The sequence below is a fragment of the Ursus arctos genome, unplaced genomic scaffold (genome assembly GCF_023065955.2).
Source record: "Ursus arctos isolate Adak ecotype North America unplaced genomic scaffold, UrsArc2.0 scaffold_13, whole genome shotgun sequence".
Taxonomy (NCBI): Eukaryota; Metazoa; Chordata; class Mammalia; order Carnivora; family Ursidae; genus Ursus; species Ursus arctos.
The window spans coordinates 33,031,577-33,056,351 of NW_026622797.1; the positions used below are offsets into that span (position 1 = coordinate 33,031,577).

At 40.6% G+C, this 24,775-nt stretch overlaps 1 protein-coding gene across 2 annotated transcripts in view; it reads right to left on the reverse strand.

Annotated features, from left to right (window-relative positions):
- Nucleotides 1-24,775, reverse strand: part of LAMA2 (laminin subunit alpha 2) — a 603,226-nt gene that overhangs the window by 16,946 nt on the left and 561,505 nt on the right. For both annotated transcript variants that reach the window (XM_057311058.1, XM_057311057.1), the window contains 6 exons: nucleotides 21,467-21,615; nucleotides 16,089-16,265; nucleotides 15,673-15,841; nucleotides 5,826-5,938; nucleotides 5,298-5,487; nucleotides 3,234-3,389 (listed from right to left, as the gene is read on the reverse strand). In XM_057311058.1, the coding sequence (XP_057167041.1) occupies nucleotides 3,234-3,389; nucleotides 5,298-5,487; nucleotides 5,826-5,938; nucleotides 15,673-15,841; nucleotides 16,089-16,265; nucleotides 21,467-21,615 (954 nt within the window). The remainder of the gene's footprint in view (nucleotides 1-3,233; nucleotides 3,390-5,297; nucleotides 5,488-5,825; nucleotides 5,939-15,672; nucleotides 15,842-16,088; nucleotides 16,266-21,466; nucleotides 21,616-24,775) is intronic.

Sequence of the window (24,775 nt, forward strand, 5' to 3'; positions counted from 1 at the left end):
ATGTCCACTCTTACTTTTATTCAGCATAGTACTGAAAATCCTAGCCACAGCAATCAGACAAGAAATAAAAGGTGTCCAAATTGGTAAGGAAGAAGTTAAACTGTTAAATTGTCACTACTTGCAAATCAGATACCACACATAGAAAAACCTTAAAGACTCCACCAAAAAATTATTAGAAGAGATGAGTTTAGTAAAATTACAGGATATATAATTAATACCCAGAGATTGATTGCATTTCTATATACTAATAAAAAAGTAGCATAAAGAGAATTTAGAAAACAATTCCATTTACAACTAAACCAAAAAGAATAAAGTATCTAGGAATAAACTTAACTGAGGAGGTAAAAGACCTGCACTCTAAAAACTGTAAGGCACTGATGACACAAATGGAAAGATATTCCATGCTCATGGACTGAAGAATATTGTTAATTAGATATTGTTAAAGCAACCTACAGATTCAGGGCAATCCCTGTCAAAATACCAGAGCATTTTTCACAAAACTAGGACAAATAGTACTCACATTCATTGTATGGGACCACAAAAGACTCCAAATAGCCAAAGCATTCTTAAGAAAGAAGAACAAAGCTGGAGGTACCGCAATTCTAGATTTCAAGGATACTACAAAGCTTTGGTAATCAAAACAGTATGATACTGTCACAAAAATAGACACATAGTTCAATGGAAAAGAATAGAGATCCCAGAAATAATCCCACACTTACATGGTCATTGAATCTATAACAAACGATGTAAGAATATACCATAGGGAAAAAGACTGTCTCTTAATAAAGGGTGCTGGGAAAGCTGGACAGCTACAGGTAAAAGAATGAAACGGGACCACTTTCTTAACACCATACACATGAATAAACTCAAAATGGATTAAAGACCTAAATGTGAGATCTGAAACCATATAACTCCTAGAAGAAAGCACAGGTAGTAATTTCTCTGACATCAGCCATTGCAATATTTTTCTAGATGTTTCCCTCAGCAAGGGAAACAAAAGCAAAAATAAACTATTGGGACTACACCAAAATAAAAAGCTTTTGCAGAGCAAAGGAAACCATCAAGAAAATGACAAGACAACCTACTGAATGGGAGAAGATATTTGTAAATGACCTATCCAATAAGGGGTTTATATCCAAAATGTATCAAGAATTTATACAACTCAACACCAAAAATAACCCAATTAAAAATGGTCAGATGATAGAAATAGATATTCTTCCAAAGAAGACATACAGATGGCCAATACACACATGAAAAGATGTTGAACATCATTAATCATTAGAGAAATATAAATCAAAACCACAATGAGATATCCTCTTACACTCTCAGGCAAGAATCAAAAAGACAAGAAATAACAAGTTTCTGGCAGGAGGTGGAGAAAAGGGAACCCTTGTACACTATTGGCAGGAGTGTAAGTTGATACAGCCAGTGTGGAAAACAGTATGGACATTCCTCAAAAAAATTAAAAATAGAACTACCCTATGATCCAGTAATTCCACTACTGGGTATTTACCCAAAGAAAATGAAAACACTAATTTGTGAAAAGATATATGTTCCTCTATGTTATTGTGGAATTATTTACAACTGCCAAGACAAGGAAGCAAACTAAGTATCTATTATAGATGAATGGATAAAAAAGATAGTAGGTATATACAATGGAATGTTATTGAGCCATAAAAAAGAATGAGATCTCGCCATTTGTGACAACATGGATGGACCCAGAGGGTATAATATAAATGAAAATACTATATGATTTCACTTATATGTAAAATCTAAAAAAAAAAAACCACCCCCAAACGAATGAATGAACAAAGAAATAGCAGAAAGAGACCTATAATTACAGAGAACAAACTGATGGTTGCCAGAGGGGTGGAGGCTGGGGGATGGGCAAAATGGGTGAAGAAGAGTGGGAAGTATAGACTTCCAGATATGGAATGAATAAGTCATGGGAATAAAAGGTACCGCATAGGGAATATAGTCAATGATATTGTAATAGCCTTGTATAGTGACAGATGGTGCTACACTTGAATTTGTCAAATTACACGTATAATCTGAAACTAATGTAACATTGTGTGTCAACTATACAATTAAACAAATTTTTAATTTAATTAGCTCCTTATGATTCTATTAATAGTCTAGTAACCTTACTATAACAACATTTTTTCAATCTAATTTCAAATTCTATTTGAAAAGATCATTAAGTTTGGCTTAGGGCTTCTTCCTTATGAAAATCTAATGAAAGCAGTGAACTCTTTCCTAAGAAAATGCACATACACTTAGAACTTGAAAGTCTGCATGAAGCATTTAGAGTTTAGGGACCATAAAAATAATTCAATCATACTCTGCTCCACTGTATTTCATCTGGCTTTAGGAACACATGTTAATCACTCCTGCCGCTCTCCAGAGACTCTCATTTTGATAGGCCTAGGTAGCATATCCACTAGCTATGAAAGGAACATACTCCTGATCGCACGAGGGGAGCCAAATGCTGAGAATTACAACTATGATGAACAGTTGTCTTTGATGAAGAACAGCTCCTCATCATCACATGTTCTGAGTATAGAAATGTAATACATTTCTTTGTAATTCATTCTCTAAAAACACTGATCCCCTGTATTTCTTAAAATCATGCTTTCCAAAGGAAACCAGGACACACGGTCTGACAAAACATTATTTTGTGAACATTGGTTTATAAAATTGTGAGGACTTTAAATTTTGACTCCTGTATTGTACTCTGAATACTGTAGTACATCACTGGACAACTGTCGTTTAAATACTGCATCTCTCGATATTTCTGAAATCTCTAGTCCTGAAACAATACCATCAACATTCTCTTCCTTGTTTTCTAGTACTTTCTATATGCTTAGTCCTCTTCCAAGCACTTTCAATATATTACCTCATTTAATCTTTAACCTTGTTTGGTATTTTGTCCTATTTTACAAAACAGGGAACTTTGTCAAAGGCAGACTAAGTAACTTGCTCCAGACCACAGAGCTAGTTAATAGTTAACGGAGGTATTCAAACTAGGAAGTCTGGCTCCAGGGTCCACACTCTGGTAATACTACCTCTCCTAGTCAAAGCTGTCTAGAAAACCTGTCACTTCTCAGAAAAGATGATTTCCTATTCACCTCTAAGTGGTCAGGGGCCAATATGACCTAATAATTCAACATACATACATGACTCAGGCAGTTATTTAAACCACACACACACACACACACAAATTAGACCCTTACTGGACCAATTCTTCGGGTAGTGTAGTTGATGGGTAGCCCGCCAACATACAGCATTCCCACAACATCCAGGATATCCGCCTTCTTGGGACTGATGGTTCTGTTGGAGGCATCATCTACATAAATAATTCCCTCTTGCTTAATTCGCATAATCTTAATCTATAAAAAAAAAGAGGAGTCATTAAACCCAATCACAGATACAAATATGCAGAGTGTAAGATTTAAGAACTTTCTGGATATTCATCAGGAAAAAATGAAAGAATTTACTAAGTGCCTAATATGTGTGAAACCCATAAGTTGAACGTAAACCAATTTTTACAGGTTATCCCACACTCTGTCTTTTCCATGACTACCATCTCCGAAAGGGTACAAAATCATCCTGGGTGAGTTTTAGATTAAAGGCTTTTCTATAGGTTGCCAAGGGAGCACATGTATCAAGAGGCATGCATGTTGTCAGGAACCTGGCCACTGAGAGCCCTGTCATGAATTAAATAGGCTGCAAAATTCATGTCTGGTTTCAAACATGCATTCGTTTGAGCTAAGCTTGGTCTCCCCCACACAATTTCAGATACGCTGCATCCCTCTGCCTAACAGGCACTTCTCACACAGAATGGAAGGAAGGGCAGCACATCAAGGCTGCACAGCCGTTTCCACAGCAGCTGATTAGTACAAAGGGAGGGAGGAAGACGATGCTGAAATTACAGGAGGTAACTCTGCGGGGGCAGGGTGAAATCAGTGGTGTCAAGACTGACTTGGGCTTAAACAACTTGAGTCTGAGTTTAGGAAAAGGAACGGGTGACCCTAATACTGGAGTACAACAATGGTTTAAAACGAATCTACATCAGGATTCGAAAAATTAAGACCTCATGTGACACTCATCTACTCTGGTTTGGGAAGCAACTGTTAACAACTCTTCAAAAATAAATCCCTCCTTAACTTGGCTGCTTAAACTTTCTTAATCCCAGACCCATTGTGGACCAACAATACGTCTGTTTTTCAAGTGTCATGTTTATTCTATTAGCCATAGAGGAGAATGAGCTCTCACGAGAGCTCCTCCATGAAGATCCGTATTTTCTACTCATAAGCTCCCAGGCAAAAAGGAAGATTCCATTTCTTATTTCTAAGATAACAAGATGATTGACTTTGCATTTTCATTGTATTTTTTCACGTTCTCGGACTTTCTATAGAATATGCCAAGGCACAGTATATTAATATATAAAATCCACCACCTAATAACACCAAACTCTCAAAATTAAACATTTTATTGGTCTATTGAGGGAAGCTTTACTGGATAGGCGATCACAGGTGCAGAAACAAATTCTGAGTTTTCATTTTAATCAGGCAGTATATTATCTGTTTGCAGTCGCGCCAAAGAGGACAGTAAGCTGGTGGATAAGCCTTCTGTGCCCATAATAGTACCAGTTTCTGGGTATAAGGCCAATGTTTTAAAAGTTGTTCCAAATGGCTATCGGTGCAAATGCAGCCCTAGAGCCCTTTACACATGATCTAGCAGATTCCCAGACTCTCGGTTTTCACAGACCAGTACGGGGTATGATAGGGGGAGGGGAGGGCAAGTGTTAGGGCCCGTTTTAGTTTACCAGTTTTTAAGTTTATCAAATGTTAGGTCATAAAAGGCCATTTTCGCACCTTAAAAGGAAGAAAATATAATCTCAGAATAAATACTACTCCCTTACGTTGAATACCTACAGCTTTAGGATTAAACATACTCCATCGTCCCACATTTCTCACCGAGAGTAGCAAAAACGTCTTCAACTGCCTGGCCCCGGTTTGTGGACAGATGTTTGGGAACCATGGCTGTACAGCCATGGTGGCATCTTGTGGTCCCATGATGAAGCGTGCGAGTGATCGAACATAAACCCCTCCGGGTCCGATTACATTTCCCAACGCTGGGCACTTGTCTGTGCCCCTGGCCTTATTTTTAACCTCCGCCACATGCAGAGGCAGGATCTGCACTGGCAAAACTGTACCCGTACCGGGGGAATGCCAGCGGCTGCCACCAGCCTCCCCCTCAGAGGACACTGCCAGCCTCCCACGGACTATTATTACCTTGTGCCACTGACCGTCGTTGATTTTGGTGGGGATCATGGTGATGGTGTCACCACTTCCCAAGTCATAACTGAAATAGGGCAATCCATTTCTCAGCTGCACGGTAGCAAAGTCAGCGTGATTGATGCGGGCCATGTAAAAAAGCAGGCCGGAGTCAGCTTCTGTTCGCACTTCGAACTCAATGGTGAGACTGTGAAATGAAAGCATGCAAAATAAAACAGAAAAACAAAAGCATTCTTATTCTGACATTACGTTGCCCCTGATCGTGGGTGAACTTTCATAAAGGACAGTACAACCTTCTCGGAGACGAGGACTGTCCAGGTGATTTCCACATCCACTTTTCCTGCTCATTTCCAAAACTGAGCTCCTCAAGCTCAGGCCGATAGAATTCGGTTCCCTATTGTACTCCGTGAATTAAAACGCTTACCGCGTTAATGAATAAACGTAGCTGATTAAAACTTGAATAAGTGCACATACTCAGTACTTCCACTTAGCAGTTCTTTCCCAATATCTCAGAATAATACACACCGGTTTTTCACTTTGGTGTCATCAAACGCGATTGCAATGTGGCTGTTTCTCGAAAGCCCGAACTGCTTGCTCCCTATCAAGAGAGCTGGTGCTGATTCTGCCGCACAAGGACCCTGCAAAATTACCCAGGAGAGAAAGAGGAGATTATGGACTCTGCTCCTTAAAAATTTAATCCTGTTATCTAATTGTTTCTTCTATTTTTGCTTAATGTTCTTGTGTAATCTTAGGCTCCTTAAGAAGAAAAAGGGTCTCTTATCTCTGTACTCAACTACGTCGGAAGCACTTCCTATGAAATGTTCAGGGAGCGGGAATCCATTTTCTTACCCTGCACCCTTGAATTGCCAGATCGACGTGCTCAAAAATACTTATTGATCAATTCATGTTTTCATTACCCTCTAAGGAAAAAAACTGTTGATGTTTCTGAGAAAACTGGAATTTCCTTTTCACGTTTACTTTACTGACAAAGAGTTACAGTCTTCGAAGATGGGATGGGGAAAATGACAAGCTAGCCACCAAGTTCTAAGAGTAGAAAAATGTGTTCCTTCTTGTCCTCCCCGTTTCTGTCTCCCACTATATTACTTTTTCTTGAAAATCATCAGTCTACTAGAAGGCTTCCATGAATTTAGACTTTCAGGATGGTCTATCTAAACTTGCAAGTCAGGCCATTCAGGCCCTGAGCCAGTTGCTAGGCAACCCAGTACATTTTTAATGTAACCCACCAACTACCATTTCAACTGTCACTGTTCAAAGATCCACTTCCTGGGGTTCTTAGGAGGGAGAGCTCGGCACAGGGCTGGCTTGCTTGGTTTAATGCTCTGCTGTCACCATCTCGAGTTTCTTAATACTTTTTGGAAAAAGGGGCCCTGCATTTCATTTTGCCCCAGGCCCTGCCAATGATCCAGCCAGTCCTGGTTGGGTGGACCGTATCTGGGCAGCATAACCCTTAGCTCAGTAGATAATCAGGGCTCCTCAAATTACTGAAGTCATCATTCCTTTCTCTGTTCTCTATTTTCACAAAAGAGCTTGAAGTACAGGCTGCCTCGGCGTCTTTGAGAACACGCAGTACACGAGAAAATAAATAACCTGCACACGCTCGAACAGCACATCTGTTTTTAAGATCTGCACTTAATAGCTCCGAATGGGCCACTGCCCCAGTGAGCGCTGACTTAGCAGAGGTTCTCAAACAGCCCAAGGCAGGCTTTTGACGCAGAATGTTCTTCTCAAATAGAGGATGAGACGAATCATCAGTGCACAGGACATTCTTACTTGATGAGGAAAAGCCTTGCTCTCTTTTCTCTTGAGCTTAGTTGAATGGAGCACTCTGCCACAGCAGGTAAAAGGCTTTAAGTGTTTGAAATGCTATAAAATCGGTCTTCATGGAAGTATTTCCCTTCTTGCTTCCCAGGAGATGGTCAGTTACAAAGAGCAGACTGTGGCAGAAATTCATACAGATATGCAAAAACCCAGTGGGTAGAACAGGAAAATGCTATTTATTCACACAGCTGAATGGCCTCTCTTGGAATCAACATGTGGTCCCCTTTCTTATTACACTGCCTGTAAAAAGAGCCCAAATGGAAAGGCTTTGGTAGCTTAATGTCTCAGCCTGCAATGACGCTATGAATAGAACTGGGATCATTTATCAACCTCTCAGCCTATTTCCCGTACGGAGGCCCACTGCCACAAACAGTAGTAGCCTGCAGTCCTCCTCTGAAATCTCTAAGAGAACCCTACCTGCTGTGAGTCCATCAGGGGCAAAATTTGGCTAAAACATCTCTGACCCATCAGCTCTGAAAACTGGGAACGCAGAAAGGTCAGCGGATGCTGAGGAATTAGGGAACCATGATGTGTGGCCAAAAAGAAAGCCCCCAGCAGGCTGTCATTGTTAATCATTGTGGTCACTCGTCTCGTTACTACATAGAAATATTAATATAACGTTTCTAATATAATTTTTTAAATGATCCAACTGGTAATTATAAAGATGAGGTATTTTATTGGTAGTAGCTGTAAGTCATTGGAGAGCTTTTGTCTTTATATATTTTGGGCATCGAGGCCCAAACCCCACAAGACGCTTGCTTGCTGGCAGAACAGACAGAGATTTCCAACACTGGTCCCGAGCTGATCAGCACTTTTCGGTCCCATACTGTCAGATCTGCTAGATGCAGAAGACCCTGCTTACGTTATTTTAGGAAAACTTTTGACCAGAAAAGGACCGGGACTTTGTGAGAGTTCTTGTAAGAAGCACTACGTGACACGCCCACTGGAAAATGAGGAAGAAGACCACCTCCTGGAGGCGCTCCTACTTCTCTTTTGTAACAGGTGGACCTTGAGAAGCAGGTGGAAGTGGTGGCTGATAAAACAGTGTGCTCACACTGGCCAATGTTGTAGAAGAGAGTAGTAACAAACGGGTCACTCTACTAGGTAACCTCATAGTCTACAACCCATATGCTTATTAACCCATTGTATGTTAAGGACACCCAAACTGATGTTTTCTATCATCAATCTGCAACAGGATGGATATTACAGATATTTCGGCCATAAAACTTCCTTTACAAAATTGGCAGTGGAACAGGACTGAGAAATGCTAGTGGAGGAGATTTTTAAATGTATTTTTGGATTTAAATGGGAAGACTATTTTCCAGCCTGTATTCTGGTAATGTTTTTGGTGCAAGTGTAGCCCTCTCCTCTCACTTGGTTAAAGGCAAAGAGGACTGGATCTTGTCTGTTGTTGCCTCACCTTCCCCTGGGTGAGTCTGACACTAGGCCTGACTTGGGACGCATGCAGGAGGGCACAGACCCCAGTGGTTTGCCTGTGACTACTTCCCCCCTATTCCCCGGTACCCCTCCGAGGGTCCAACTCCTCCTCCCACTGCTCAAGCATCTTTTCCCCCTCTAATGTCTTAAAGGGAATTTGTGAGATGGGACAGAAAGGGCCTCGTGCTTTGCACAGGAATAAGATGATCTTACTTTGCAACCTGCTTCCTAGAGGAATCTAAGCTAAGGAAGAGGGGTAACAGAAAGGGTCTTCTAGTGAGGTAATTCCAAGGAGGCTTTTTGTTTTTTAAATTTTTAAAAAGATTTTATTTATGTATTTGAGAGAGGGTGCAAGCAGGGGGAGGGAGAGGGACAAGCAGACTCTGTGCTGAGCATGGAGCCTGAGGAAGGGGGCAGGGAGGGGGAACGCCTAGATCTCACCACCCAGAGATCAGGACCTGAGCCAAAATCAAGAGCCTGACGCTTAACCAACCGAGCCACCCAGGAGCCCCTCCAAGGAAGCTTTGAAAAAGCATGATGGTTGCAAGACAAATTCCTCCTTCAAGCTAATGTGAGCTTGAGGGAAGACATCATCTTTATGGATGTGATACTTTACCTGTATTATTTTGGAAACACCTTTGAAATGTATTAAAACAACAACAACAAAAAAGAAATCACAGGCTCATCAATCTCAGCATGTTACAATCCTGCCACCTTGTGGGGACTCTTTAAAGTACTGCAAGTGCATAAGGGAAAATGTGATCTGGAGGACACAGCGTGCTTGTCTGTGCTTGGTGGTGACAAGCTGTGGGCAGACAGGACTTGGGGGGTCTGAACATGGCAGTGAGCGTGCTGCTCAGAGCAGTGGCGTGGCTGGAGAGGACTGTGAAGGAAGCCACGCTTCCTAAAGCCCCGCTTAGGCAAACGGTGATGCCGCAGATCAGTAACAGTGAAAACTTCTTCACCTCGCAGTTACTGCATCTCAGGGCAGAATAAAGCAGTGGTCATTTCCAACTGCTGCTTGTTGGCTGACACTTGGAAATGAGTTAATGGGCTTCAGGGTAGCATGTGATTGGTAGACAAGCGTTCCTTGAATTCCGATTGGCGCAGAACAGAGATTTAAACTGCTTTGATCAAAACTGGCATCTTTGTTCTTGAAAGCACCGAGTGATGATCATAAAAACTGCATCATTTTCTTCTTTCATGAGTCAGTAATCCCTCTAACAAATGTGGCCTAAAATCACATCTGAGAAGTTGGATGTTTCTTTGTGATGCTCTTTTTTACGGATGAATACTAAATGGAAGATACTTTTTACAGCACTGACTTTAATGTTCTGAAATATAAAATCCCTACTCAAGCTGTTTTTTGAGAAAGTGAATTATGTTACCACACTGCACAGGAGTGCTTTTGGTAAATACTGGGCATTTGCAGTAATATTTACACACGAACGCCTGAATCAAGATTCCTTGTAGTATGGAAAATGTGTGTTTTCCCTTTAAATACATATCAGTGTCCAACTGATTCATCCTTTGGCATGGACTGTACTTAGCTTTTAAAGTTGGAGTATTAAAGTTGCTAGAGAAATAGCTTTCTTTTGGTCTTTTCTTTCCTTCTCTGCTCACTTCTTTCCGCCAACTCTCCAAAGCCCTTAACAACACAGGGACTCTACGTGGCTATTTATATCCCTCTTCTTAGTGTTCACATTTCAGATTGCAAGGTTCAAAATTCAACTTTCCAATAAGCTTCAATTAAAAAAATACAGCCAGTTCATTGTATACAAATTCACACGGGCCATGCTGGTTATAAAGAATTGGTACAAACACCGTATATGCCTGCAGATGGTAATCATAGAGTCTACAGTCTTCTCTAACCCCACCCCACCATCCTCCCTGAGAAATCTCCACAAATACAGCATGTAGAAATATTTAATCCAGCTCTAAATGGGTCAAGGCATAAGAGAAAAGCATAAAGGGAAGATGGGCTACCATACTTTCAAATGAGATAATATACATTCAGTGCCCTCTGATCAATGACGTTCTGGCATGTATTAATGATGGGACTGACATTATCCATTTCACGAGGCAGGGATTTCTCAGGATGCTTGGAAACTGCTCTGGGGTCTAGTGAATGCCATCCTCGTGGTGTAAGATGTTGGCGGGGAGGGGTGTGATAGTGTAAAGGAGAAGAAGAAAGGAACGGAGAAGAGAGGATAGTTCCTATGTCAGGAAGTAACTCGTAGTTCTTAACTACATTCTTACAATCTAAATTCTGATTTATAAAAGGGAAGAAGATGGTGAGAATGGAATATGATGTGAGACTTGAGTTATAATAGCTATATCCTATTGGAGTCTGTAATTGTTGAAACATGGAATATTCACCCCCTTTTTTTCCTGGCATTTGCCCTCCCCCTGAGAGCGTGAAAGACCAGCTATTCCCACAGAATAGTGATAGGGTGTTATGTGAGCCAGGCAATATGCTGGGTGCCTGCATACAGTGTATCATTGATTCCCTCATGATAATCCTTGCAGGTAGATAGTATCCTACTTTTTTTCAATGGGTGATGACCCATTTAGAGAGGACAAGTAAGCCGCCAGAGTCCATTGAGTAAAAGTAGGTGGGCTATGGCAGGGCGGACGGGCAGGCCCAGTTCCCGGATCACTGGAGTAAAGGCCCGGTATGCTTCCTTAGTGGTCCCCAACGTGGAGGAATTGAGGGGGGCCACTCACCACATCACCCTTCCCCAGCAGGGAAATCAGCTATCTAATGGGATGTTCCAGAGGAAGAAAGGTTGAAAGCCACTGCTTTCAATTTATCCTTTTAAGAAAGTAATGAAAACAAAACACATGTACGAATATTTTTTTTTAAATGATGAAAATCATCTCTAGTCCATAATCCATCTGCTGTTAGCATCTGATATATTTCTTGCAAGGGTTTTTTTTAATGTTTTCTATCTATTGATGTAGATGTGATTATGCAGTATGTATGGTTTTATATCCTGTTTTCTCCACTTCACATAATGTCATAAGTATGTCATCATTTTGTATTGTTTCAATTGAAAGATTTTATGTACAAGAGTGTGATGACATATTAAAATTTGCATTTTATAGACCTGTTTTTACACTTCTAGATATCACTAATCATTTTGTTTGGATGGAGTTTAATGGGACACCCTGCCATGTTTCCAATTTTCAATCTTGAAAGCTAGTGGGTTGTGCATGTAACCCACACTCCACACTTGTTCCAACTGACCCCCACACGTACTTGCTCACTCTGTCACTTATATCAATGTCTGATTTCTCAGGTCTGCCTGCCTCTCCCTTGCTAGCAATGATGATATCATTTTCATTTTTGCATTTAGTAGGCTCTTAACAGATTATTTGTTATAAATTGTCAAACTTCTAACTTTTAGTCCCCTTTAAACAGCAGACACTTTTCTGTACACAAAGAATGAAAATATAAAAGAAAGAAATCAAATTAAAAGATACGTATGGTTGCATGATCTGAAACCGTAAAAATATAACTCAATAGTGATGGAAATTCTAAGAACTGTAATTATGACCACATAGTGTACATAATTATAATGTACAAGAGAAGGGGAGATAGCTGTTGGAATTTAGCTATCTGGGTTTTAGTGCCAACTATCAATAATGTGTGGGATTGCAGGCCATGAGGTACGTTCTAGGGCTTTGTTTTCCCACGTGTAAATTAAGAGAATCTTTAAGGTCTCTCCTAGCTCTGATGTTCTGTGAGTCTTTGTACACCAGCCCACAGGACTGCCACTCCTCTTTTGCTTTTGTCTTGTCTAAGTGGGATGCTCTGTTTTAGAAAAGTTAAAACATACACTGCTGAGAGAAAATGGAAATTGGAATTAGAACAGAAGGTTACAAGAAAACTTAAATGAGTTAAAATCTCCAGTCCCAGATGGGGAAGTATCTTTATTTTCAGAAAAAGGGAAAAAGTGTGATCTGGAGAAACCACCAAGGGATATGCTTGAGACTCCCTATAAAACAAAGTTTTTGTGGGTGCTTAGAAAAGAAAAGCGATCACTGGGGACCAGCAGGCTTCTCCACCGATAAACTGTACCAAGTCAAGATGGGCTGGCTGAGACACCTGACTCGAGAAGTTCGACTGGTACAAAGGCCCTCAAGATTGTGTTGACTGAATAGGGGGACCTGATGATGAGCTAATGGCGAGATCCATTGGTTTAAAGCATTCAAGCATTCTCAGGTGTAAAATATGAGGACAGACCAATGGAACGAGAGGTACTGCTGTCCCTTGAACTGGGCACTTTGAGTAATATGGTCTATTCTACATGCTGCATTTTGAAAGGGATATTTCAAATTTAAGAATACTGATCAGTGGAAATATGGGAATTAGAAATTAGGCCACATGAGGGGGCACCTGAGTGGCTCAGTCAGTTAAGTATCTGCCTTCAGCTCAGGTCATGATCTTGGAGTCCTGGGATCGAGCCCCATGTTGGGCTCCCTACTCAGCGAGGAGTTTGCTTCTCCCTCTCCCTCTGCCCCTAAGCCCCAACAACTCATGCTCTCTCTCTTTCTCAAATAAAATGAAAATAAAATCTCTGAAAAAAAAACTTTAAAAAATAAAATAAAATATTGGGCGCCTGGGTGGCTCAGTTGGTTAAGTGTCTGCCTTTGGCTTAAGTCATGATCCCAGGGTCCTCCAACAGAGTCCTGCATTGGGCTCCCTGCTCAGCAGGGAATCTGCTTCCCCCTCTCCCTCTGCCAGTCCCCATGCTCATGCTCACTCTCTTGCACTCTCTCTCTCTCTCAAATAAATAAATAAAATCTTTAAAAAAATTAAAAAAAAAGAAATCGGGTCACATGAAGAATGCTTGAGATTATGGACTATTTACCCTGGGGGGAAAGACTTTATTTTTTTTTCTTTTTTAATTGAAGTATCCTTGACATACAATGAGTTTCAGGTGTACCACATAGTGATACGACAAGCCTATATGCTATGCTGTGCTCACCACAAGGGTAAGGACTTAGCTATTTTCAGATCCTGGAAGGAATGTTGGAGAAGATATAAGCTCAAAGTATTTCTAGTGACGAGGAGCAGACTGCTCTACAGAACAACCAGTTTCATCATGAAAACTAAGGAAGAAAATGAAACGTTCAAGAGTTTTCAAAATCTGTGCTCAAGGCAGCATGTTCCGCCCATCAATTGGCAAGCATGGTAAATCTGATGCATGTGCTATTCCGAGTAGAGTGAGATCCACCCTCTTGGATATATTGGTGGTGAGATTGTAAATTGACGGAACCTTTGGAAAAAGCAATTCAGATATATGTTTTGAGAGCCTTAGGTATATTCATCATTTAATCTTACAACTATCCATCTAAGAATCTATTTTAAGAAAATAAACAACGAGGAAGTTTGGTATAGAAAGGAACTCATCAGAATATAGTTTCTAATAGTGAAAAACTAGAAGCACTCTAAATGGCCCACAATGAGGAAAAAGTAGAATAAATTGTAAAGACAGAGAGTTGCAGTGATAAGGAGCCAGGCTATATACTCCGACCTACTGGATTAAAATTTCTATCCTGCCATTTACTGTCTGTGTCGGTAGGTGGGTGACTGAGGCTAGATAATTCTTATCAACTCAACTAAAGACGGGGATGATATATCGTTTACAGGGCCATTATGAAAATGACATACAGTGTTGAATGGAAATTGTTTAGGCAGTGGCTGGCATGTAGTAAGCACTTAGAAACAGTCATTATGTTCATTACTATATAGTAATTATGCCATTTATTAAATGTTTAGTACATAATAGGCATTGAATAAACATTTTTTTAAGTCCTCTTGTTAACTTTCAGACTCATGTGTCATTAATATTGTACAAATGAGGAAACTGAGGAATAGACTGGCAAAGTAGCTTTCCCAAATTCATACTCATGGTAGATTGGAGTGTTGGCGTTGCAACCCAGACCGTCTACTCAGGAACCCATGTTCTAATCAATAGAATGATTACCTCCCATACAATGAAATATTCTGTGAGTCTCTTTGCGTGTCAAACACACACACACACACACACACACACACACACACACACGTAACTGAGATAGGGAAACTGAAGGACTCCATAAAAATCTGCTTTTTGCTCCTTTTTGCCCCTTTGCTCCTCTCTTCTTGCTAGGACCTGTGCCCCCATCCCACTTTACACACGCCTCAGAATGCAAACAGAGTATGTCCTCCTTTTAAGGGATAAGGAGTTAATGATTTCTTTAGAATAGATAACACAGAAGGAAGGAGTAGGTGAGAATGACCAGACGAAGCTATCATATGTGTATTCCAGACCACCAGCCTAGACATCTTGACGCCAAGGCCCCCTGGCTCCAAGAAATAATACTTGGGCCCTTGTCCTTGTTCTAACCAGTTCCTGGATGCCTGAGAGGGCATGTACACTGGACCACAATTCTCAGTAAAAACGCCCAGGCCCAAACAAAGACGAGACTCCTACTCCTTTCCTTTTCGAGTCTCCCAGATGCTCCGAATGCGTCTGCTCTCTCCAGACCTTCGGTAAACTCTGCTCTCACTCCCTGTTGGCTCATGTTTGATTTCCATCCTGAGAGAAGCCAAGGACCCTCTTGGCTGGTCCTGTGGGGCCCTCTCTGGGTCCCTGGACATAGCCCTCAGCATCATAATCAGACATACACATTTGTATGATGTTTAATTATGTATTACCAGTTTTGAAAAACAGAATACCAAATGATATACATGATATGAGATCTCCTATTTAAAATGCAAATAAAAGGGACTGAAAATTGATATGTTGCCTCCATGTGGTGATATTATAGGTGGATCTTATTTTGGATTCTGTAGACGTTTCTGTGTTACACTAGCTTTTCAACTGAAAACACATGCCATTTTATAAGGAAGAAAATTAAAGCAGAACAGGTGTATAAATAAAAGTAATCCAAGAAAAATGTAAGGAGGGCAGGTTTTCATAGATCAATTACCCTCCCTCTAATTCTAGAAGTGGAGCATACTAGCTATCCTGAATTATTTCCTCTCTGAAAACAACTAAAAATACAGGTGAAAATTTGAAAGCAATAGAATACGAACACTTACATGTGCCACAACTGGGGTGGGTGTAGCGAAGGCGGGGGTGGGGACTGGCTCTGGCTGGGTCACTATTTCGGCCGGCACTGCTCCATCGTCATCCTCGCGGGGCTTCTGATGGGCACAACGACCAATGTCTGCATTTTTGAAGGATACAGGCTGTGCAAAGTCCATCGGGCTAGTGGAATAGAATTAAAATTAATTACTTTTTATTATTTTTCATTGTCTTGCTTCCTTATGATTAAATTCTCTCTCCCCCTTTGAGAAGCCATCAGTGCAATTTTTTAAAATCTAGTGAGAAGCTCTTCATTGTTTCCTTTCCTCCCCACCCCGCTTCGGTTTTAGACGGAGTGTAGAGGGATCCTCAAACCAAAAAAAAAAAAAAAAAAAACAAAAACAAAACAGTAGCCAGCAGATGTCCTTACACAGAGTTTATAACAAGGTTCCACACACAGCCTTCAAAAGGAGGAATATTTCTGAGTGGGGTAGGTTGAAATTCAGGTGGGGCACCCCCAACGAAAAGCTTTTTAACTTCAATCGCCTGTTCTATGGTCAGGTTTTGCATATGCCTTCTGTCTTCATCGACTTGAACAGTAAAGACGCTGATAAAACAGTGAAAAGAAACAGTATTAAGCACATAACTACCAGGATCGTTGGAAAATCAGACTTTTTCCTGCCACCCCTCCCCCTTTCCTCCAGGAGCCAACATTTGATCATTAGGAATTCAACACTAAGCTAAGCTATTGTTTCTCAGGATCTTGGCCCTCTGCCCCCCCCCCCCCCCCCCCCCCCCCCCCCCCCGTTAGCTCTTCCTGAGAGTTGACTGAATGAAGGTGCTGGTGGGGCTGCAACGCTAGCCTTCGGTGCTGTTGACGACAGCCGCAGAGCTGAGGCTTCTGTATAGTGTGGTTATGTCTGATCGCATAAGGCTCAGTGGGTTTAGCACAGCATGGGGGCACATGTTGTTTGGTTCTTTATTTCTCGGTTTGTGCTAGCTATTATCTTCTTGCTGGGGGACAAACTCTGCTCCTGAGAGTTTGGATTGCAGGACTCAACAGCAAACACTTACAGGGCATTTTATAAAGAACATAGCTGCTAGCTTTCTTTCTTTCTTTCCTTTTTTAAGATTTATTTGAGAATGAGAGACAGAGGGAGAGCACGCCAGAGAGCATGAGCAGGGGAAGGCGCAGAGGGAGAGGGAGAAGCAGACTTCCCACTCAGTGGAGAGACCTAGGCAGGGCTGATCCCAGGATGGGATCACGACCTGAGATGAAGGCAGACACTTAACCGACTGAGCCACCCGGGTGCCCCAGCTGCTAGCTTTTGAATAGAAAAGGCAGGCAAGAGTATCTTGCTAATTGTTCCTTGCAGTGATTTTCCTTAGTGACTGTTTCATTAATTTCCCTAATTTGCTTATGAGAGATAAGTCACACACTACTAATTGAGACTCTCATGCTACTTATTCACAACAATCCTTGGATCCTGGGGCAAAGAACCAAGGGAGACAAAGAGGAAAATGACCAAAGGCATTTTTTTCTTTTGTTCTCTAAGCAGGTTTTGAATTTCAATCCCAAACAGGGAGCTATTAGTATGTATTAGTCACTAGCCTGAGGATCACAAATGGATTACTGAAAACTTACTACATATCTGGGGAGAAAACCAAAGTACTTAGTTGGAAAACTCAGTCCTAAAATGTCATCTTACTTGATTTTATAAAGAATAAAAACCACATGTGGGACTAGAAATAATAAACCAGGGCAAAGATGCTCTGAAACGGCCATGAGCAACTAGTCCACTTTGCGACAGTTCAGATGTAAGAGAATGAAAAAAAAATGGATTTCATTGGTATTCAAAATGTCATTGTTCAAGAGGGTATAGAAGGAGAAGGTTGGATTTATTTTCAAAGGAAACATGGGGGGAAATGACATATTGGTTTTTTACCAGACTCTGGAAGAGTATGTTGGTAAAAATCAGGAGGTTCAAAAGTATTGCTAAGAATGCTGGTGGTTTTCTGAGACTTTTAGAAAAACACTCGCTTTTGGGCATATGTGCCTCACTGAGAAGTGCCCCCCACATACTTTTTTTTTTGCCTTTTACTAAAAGCAACCTGTTACTACCATGACATAGCAATGTTCCTAAGAGTTTTAATGAGGGGTTTAAGCCACTATTAAAGATTGTCCAAGGAGAGCAAATATCTGCTCTTTGATTAGAGTTTTTAAAGAGCCAGAGGCCCTCATGTTTCTGATGTAGACTGTCTGATCTGGTTCTGCCCCAAGGACCATTATAGTGATCCTTTCTTACTAGATCACAGGGTAGAGATAAAGAAGGAGCATGAGCTTTCAGAAGGAACAGATTGGAATTAAGTATTAGTGTGGAAGCTTACTAACTGTGTGACCTGGGCTAGTTATTTAATCTTGCTCAATCTCACTTCATTCATGTATAAAATGAGGATAAAAATGCCTACTTTAAGCCATGGAAAACATTAATGAAGGGATTGCACTGAAGCTGTATTACTTAATAAGGGCATCGCTAGAAGTCTATAAATCCTGCTTGTACTTTACATTCTAGGGGCATCAAACTAGATCATTTATTTAGTTCTCTTATAAAGAGGAACATTACCAATATGTCCATTATGATTCTGGTGTATTTCCTCTTTTTTAAGTAATTCTTTACTGAGGACCTATTGTATGTCAAAAGCACTATAATAAACATTACTATTAGTATTATGACTAGTTGTATTTTCTTATAAGTTCAACAGTTGATTCTTGGAGTTTCGTAATTAAACATTTCATTACTACTATTCTGCCTCTTGTTTGTTTGGAATATTGGTCTAAGCTTTTGTTTTCAAAGAACCGCCAAATGGGTTATGTATGTGCAAGAAGGTATTAAGAGAAGTAGGTGCCCTGACATTTGTAATTTACATAAAGAACAAAGTCTGCAATTTTATTTTTTAAAAAAGATTTATTGTGAGAGACTGAGAGAGAGCGTGCACACACAAGTCCGTGTGCCTGAGTGTGTAAAGGGGGAGGAGCAGAGGGAGTGGGAAAGAGAGAATCCTAAGCAGACTTCCTACTGAGTATGGAGTCCAACATGGGGCTCCATCTCATGACCTTGAGATCATGACCTGAGCTGAAATCAAGACTCGGACACTTAACTGACTGAGCCACCCAGGGGCCCCTGCAATTTTATTTTGATTGAATATATTCTGGACAGTAAGAAATACCTAGGTTGCAGTGTCCATTGCATAATCCAATCATGATCCCATTCTAGAAATCCCAGATTATTCCTGAAATATTTGATCTAACTTGGTGGGCCTCAGCCTAATTCTGTACCTATATGAAGAATGCTCTCACAGAGGAGAAAACTCCTTGCCTATGCATCTACTCCAGACACTTGGGGTTTAATGCTTTTGTCCAGTCAGAACTACTGGCCACTTAGGTGGAGTCCAGGAAAAGGGTCAGAGGGCAAAACAGTCATAGATGGCAGGGATCACTGGAGTACCACAGAAATAGCCACCAAAGTGACATAGTGAGATTTTTGCAGAGGAAGGGGTAGACAAGGAAAGAGGGTGGGGGAGGAAGGGTAGGGAGAGGCAGAGGGGGAGAGAATAGGGCAAGAACAATCTTGAAAATTTTCCTCTCAGTTTGATAAAAATCCAATAATTTTGTAAGGTGGTACTAAAATTACCATCTTATCCAGGGCTTTAGGAAAAGAAGTGATAATTGACATTTATGATCTGAATAGTGTTGAAAGCAAATATTTCCAAATTAACAAAAGTATCATAACCAACATAAAATAATACAATCTTTGAGGTCACACAAAAGGGTAAGAATAAATAGTTGGCGAGCACAGATGGGGGTGTTATAAGTGCCTAGTATTTGACACAGAGCGTGCCACAGGATAGGTAGGAAGCATTAAAAAATGTTTCTAGGTGAAGTTCTTAGGGTCATTAGCTATCTCTGGTAATCAGTTAATTGAAGCACTTGCTTAAAGGATGGGTGATGATTGTGTTTTGACCTCTGAGTGCTGAATGAGACATTATGGTAGCAAATGTGTTCCTGCTTTGCCACAGAGTTCTGTGACTAACCACTAATATGTCCAATACATTATCCTTTAATTAAGAGCGAATGGCAAAACTGTTTGTTTATATGGCCAATTAACTGAATGACCAGTTTTCAGTGATGTACTATACACTGAACTTAATCAAATAAAGGTTGGATTAATGGCCAACAGCTGTGAAGTTGGCATAATAAAATGCCCTTCCTGAAGAGACACCTGTTAGAAGGACGCCTTAGCGCAACACTGTAATGCACTGGGGAACGTCAGAATCCTTTCTCTGCAAAAAGAAAACGTATTCTGGATGATTTTTTTGTCAACTGTATTTCTCAGATCTGCACTTGTTTATTGAGAGTCTTTGAAGTTTAAAGACGTTAACAAGTCCTTCCCACCATGAGAAGGATTAACGTTTGGCAAAGATCTGAAATCTAGCCTGGAAGACGTGTAAAAACAATATTTTAAGGCGGTCTCTAAGACTCAAATGAGAAAATTCAGTTTGCCTTCCTCCTCAGAGACCATGACCACACTATCTGGCTATTAGGTTAGTAAAAGTTCTTAGTTTGTCCAAATATCGATCCCTCATTTGTCTTAATCATGGTTTCTAAACATCTCACTGAGTAGACATCCTGCAAGAAAGCTTAGTATCAATTCAGCCCACAACCTAATGTTCTATATAATAAAAAAGATGAGCCAAGGAAAGCTTTATCATTTACTTAGAAGATAAAACACTCTTACTACTTATCTAAACTGTTTTTCACACTAAAGGGTAATTAGAAAATATAGGTCTGTATAGACTAGCATCTGCTCACTTCAACTATTGCTACACGTTCCTACTGTTGTTTTTTTAAAAAATATCCTCTGTGTTTTGAGCTTTCCTCACATTTGATTTCCAAGTCTTTTCTATGTCTTCCGTCTAATTAAATGGCTTGCTGGCTTGGAGGTCTGAAGTCTCTGGGCTTCTGTTTTCCTTTTCTCTAACTGTCCTTCTAAACTAATTACCTGAGTTGTCATACAACATTCTGATGGAAATACAGGCGACTTTCCCAATAAAGGAAATATCAAGTGCCCCAGCATTCTGGAGAAATGAGAGATCAGTTTATACCCCGGTTACTGCCAATTTCATGGCTCAGGGCTGGGAAGCAAGTGCTCTTTCGGATCCTCAGAGACGCAGCCTCCCCGCACTAATGGCGGGACAGCGGCCTTTTCCCTGTCTCTCCCTCGGGCTCTGTTCCCTCTGCAGGGACCCCTGCACCCCTGGGGCAGGGAAGGGGATGCGGGGAAGAGGCAGGCCCTTAGCAGCTCTCAGTAGGTCCTGCAGCTGCTGCCACACTCCGCATCGGTGACAGGTTTCTAAGCAGCTGCCATCGCTGCTTTGGAACCTGAATGAAAGAGCAGCTGCCAAACGCGGCTGGTTCCAGTCGAGCTCTTCCGTGGGCTTCACGACGCGCATACCTTATTCGAGAGACTATCTGAGAGGTGCGGAGGGAGGGATTTGTCTTATCTACAGCTTCAGAAGATGCATTCGGTTCTTCCAAAGCGAGAGTGGAGAACTGCGCAGAATAAAAATGTGAAGAGAATTCCCAGGGGCCAAGGTAAATGGGGTTCCCGAAGCATGAAACGTCGGGAAGATGAAATGAGGCTACCTGAGAGTTTGGCAACGCATCGTATGACCACACATGCAAAGGTCCGGACAGAGAGGCAGGTGAGCTGGCGTTAGTTACAACAAGTTCTCTAGAGCTACTGTTACCCTTTAGTTCTCTCGACGTGAACGGAATGTTCTCTCCCGTCGTGAAACAGACTCGGCTCCGGTTTGACGACAATTTTCCTCATTGTTCGTGTCCCCATGGAGAGATGCACTTCCAGACGGCCCTTGTTCAGGAATATCGCGTAATAGGCCTGCAAGAGAAGTGGTCACGGAAGATTAAGGAGAGGCCTCAATGTGATAGCCTTCGAGGTTCCCAGACAGAACTGCGGATTCCTTGGCTCGGAGATCCTACCCGAGACCTCAAGAAACAGCTCTTTAATCATTGACCGTTTTCACTTGTTAGGTGATGTGGAAAGCGAATGTTGCAATACAGCAGTCTCTGCAGAGCAAATGTGCCGCGCTGGAGGTTAGCAGCTGTGCTGGCACTGGGGTCTCTAACTCACAGAACCCATCAGGAAACACAGGGTGTCAGTAAAACCCGTCTTCCTTGTATTCACAAGTGGGCAGCTAGCTTCTGCACGTCAGCTCTGACTCCCAATCTCACGGCGTTTTGAGTGGTTAGACTTGTTTGCTCTCTGAGCTGGTCGACTAGATTGCTATCACCAACATGTCACCTGCCTCCCACATTTAGAAAGAAGGAACACAATCTTTCATCCACAAACATGACTGCTTTCTTCTTGCTACTGTTACTATAGCAACCAGTATGGTTTTGAGATCAGACTGTGAACCCCAGGGAGCCTGAATGCAGTCCTCGTTCCCAAAGCCGATGCCACGCGTGTTCCCTTTCTTGTGGAGCGTGAGGGCGCCTGCTGTGCGTGATCACTCGGTCCTCCATGTGTCACCTGAGGTGGTGGAGACGGTTTCCACCAAGCATCGTAATGTCTCCAGTGAGTTACTAAATGGTCTGTGTGTCCAACACAGAAGGTGCCCAGGATCTGAACTAGTGCTCACCATCCATCAAAGGGCAACTGCAAACTACTCACTCAATTAAAATTTTCTCACCTGGATTGATTGTTCGAGGTAACAAACTCCTTTAGCAAAACAGAATCACTAATAACCCTATGGCATCAAAACTTTAGCTTTGGAAAAGAAAACATGTCAGCGGGACCAGGGTTGGTTCTACAACAGACATGAACTATTTAACATTGTTTCCTCTTTCAAATAGCACTTTCTATGAAATTTTTAAAAAATGAATATTTATTATTAAAATGTTGAAACATTAACATATTATTTCCAATTTAGTTTGCATTAAAGTACTTAATATTTTCTTTTTAATTGTTTTAATGGGCACAGATTCTATTTTAAGAACAATCCTGAAAGCTGGTGATTTAAGTCCATTTATTTAGTCTTGACGAGGAAAAATTTGGAGCCAGTAGGTGGTGCTTAATTATCTGACAATGACCTAGGAAACACATATCCTTTAGTGAAAATCTACTTCAGAATGTTTGATCCGGTCCTTTTGTTATAACTAGCTCATCATTTATAATCGTGAGAAAATGATTTTATTTTTCAGGATTAAGACAGAAGGAATTTAAAAGGAAATTTAAACATTATACATATTCAGGGCTTATTATGTGCATTAAAAAATGAGAGAAAATAACACTTTTTTCCTCCCTCTCTTCTTTAAAGAATATTTTTATTATGACTATTTGATACATTCCTCCAAATATAAGAGACATACATGTAAATAATGAAGCCATGTTCACAACTGTACAATGGAATGAATACCAGTAAAACTACACCCAATTTAAGAAACAATCCCATTGCATCTCCTGTGCGTTTCCTCCCAACACCATCCCCCAGCCTCACCATCTCAGAGGTAACCATTAACATGGATTTTATGTTTATCATTCCCTTGCTTTTTAAAAATTTTTGAAAATTCACATATATATCTGTAAACAATATGTTGTTTAGTGTTACTTTTTTTAGAGATTTTAAGTAATCTCTACCCCCAATGTGGGGCTCAAACTTACAACCCTGAGATTAACAGTCATACACTCTACCAGCTGAGCCAGCCAGGAGCCCCTGTTTAGTGTTACTTGTATTAGAAATCTGTAAAAATGGCATCATTCAATATGTAGTACATTTTTTTTTCACTTCTCTTTAGTTTCTAATATGCATCCGTGTTATGTTGGGTTGGTTGTTTATTTGTTTTAAATCAGGAGTGGGTATTAAATTTCACCAAATGGTTTCTCAGCATCTATTGAGATGATTATATAGTTTTCAGATTTTCTGTTATTAAAGTACTCTTGTATTCCTGAGATAACCCAAGTTACTCATGGTTATACATCTTTGAATTTTTTTTAGTCTTTATTTTTCTTGGGGAGAAGAGTAAGATTTATTATATAATACTTTAGATAACATGGGTTTGAACTGTGTGGATCCACTTACATGTGGATTTTTTTAGATAAATACAGTATGGTACTGTAAATATATCTTTCTTATGATGTTGTTAATAACATTTTCTTTTCTCAAGCTTACTTTTAGAATACAGTGTATAATACAGTGTATAATATATACACACACACACATATATAACATTTAAAATATGTGTTAATTGAGTAATTATATTATGGCTAAGGCTTCCAGTCAATAGTAGGCTATTTGTGGTTAAGTCACTGGGAGGTCAAGAGTTATACTTGAATTTTTGACTGAGTTGGCGATGGGGGCGGGGGGTTGGTGTCCCTAACTCCCATATTGTTCAAAGGTCAACCATATTACTGACTACTAAATTTTAAATGATAAATGTGATTTTAAAAACACATAAAATGGCAAAAAACACAACCTGGTTTATAAGGATGCATGTGTATTTAGGGACATATTTGTAAAGCATTCCACTCTTTGATAATGACAGACTAGATAAATCCTATGAACTCTTTCACTGAGAAAAACAAAATTAAATGGAATAATGTATATATTTAAAAACATAAGATTGAAAGTGGGAATATCAAGGCAGTAAAGAATTAGGACGCCTAAGAGATCGCTTTTAACAGAACAAAATGGCTACGGGGTATGAAAATTGAAGTCCACACCTTATAATGCAGACCCTCTGTGGGCTTTCTCTTCCTGTCATGAGTGAATCTGAGCATAGGCTACTGTCTATGCTTGTGTGGGTTGGGCTCTATTTGCCTTCTCCTATCCCAGGTCCATTCTCTGCCTTCTCTGTGTCCAGAGAGGGTGGTGTGGGTCAGACTTCAATAGACTGGGAAATTGATCCTAGAGGGAATTTAAACTTGAATTTAAGGGACCCTAGCAGGATATCTATAGATGCAGTAAGTAATTGGACTTAGAGACAAGAGAAGATTATTATAATTTGAATATATTTTAAGCTTTCTCTCTTTAAACACACAT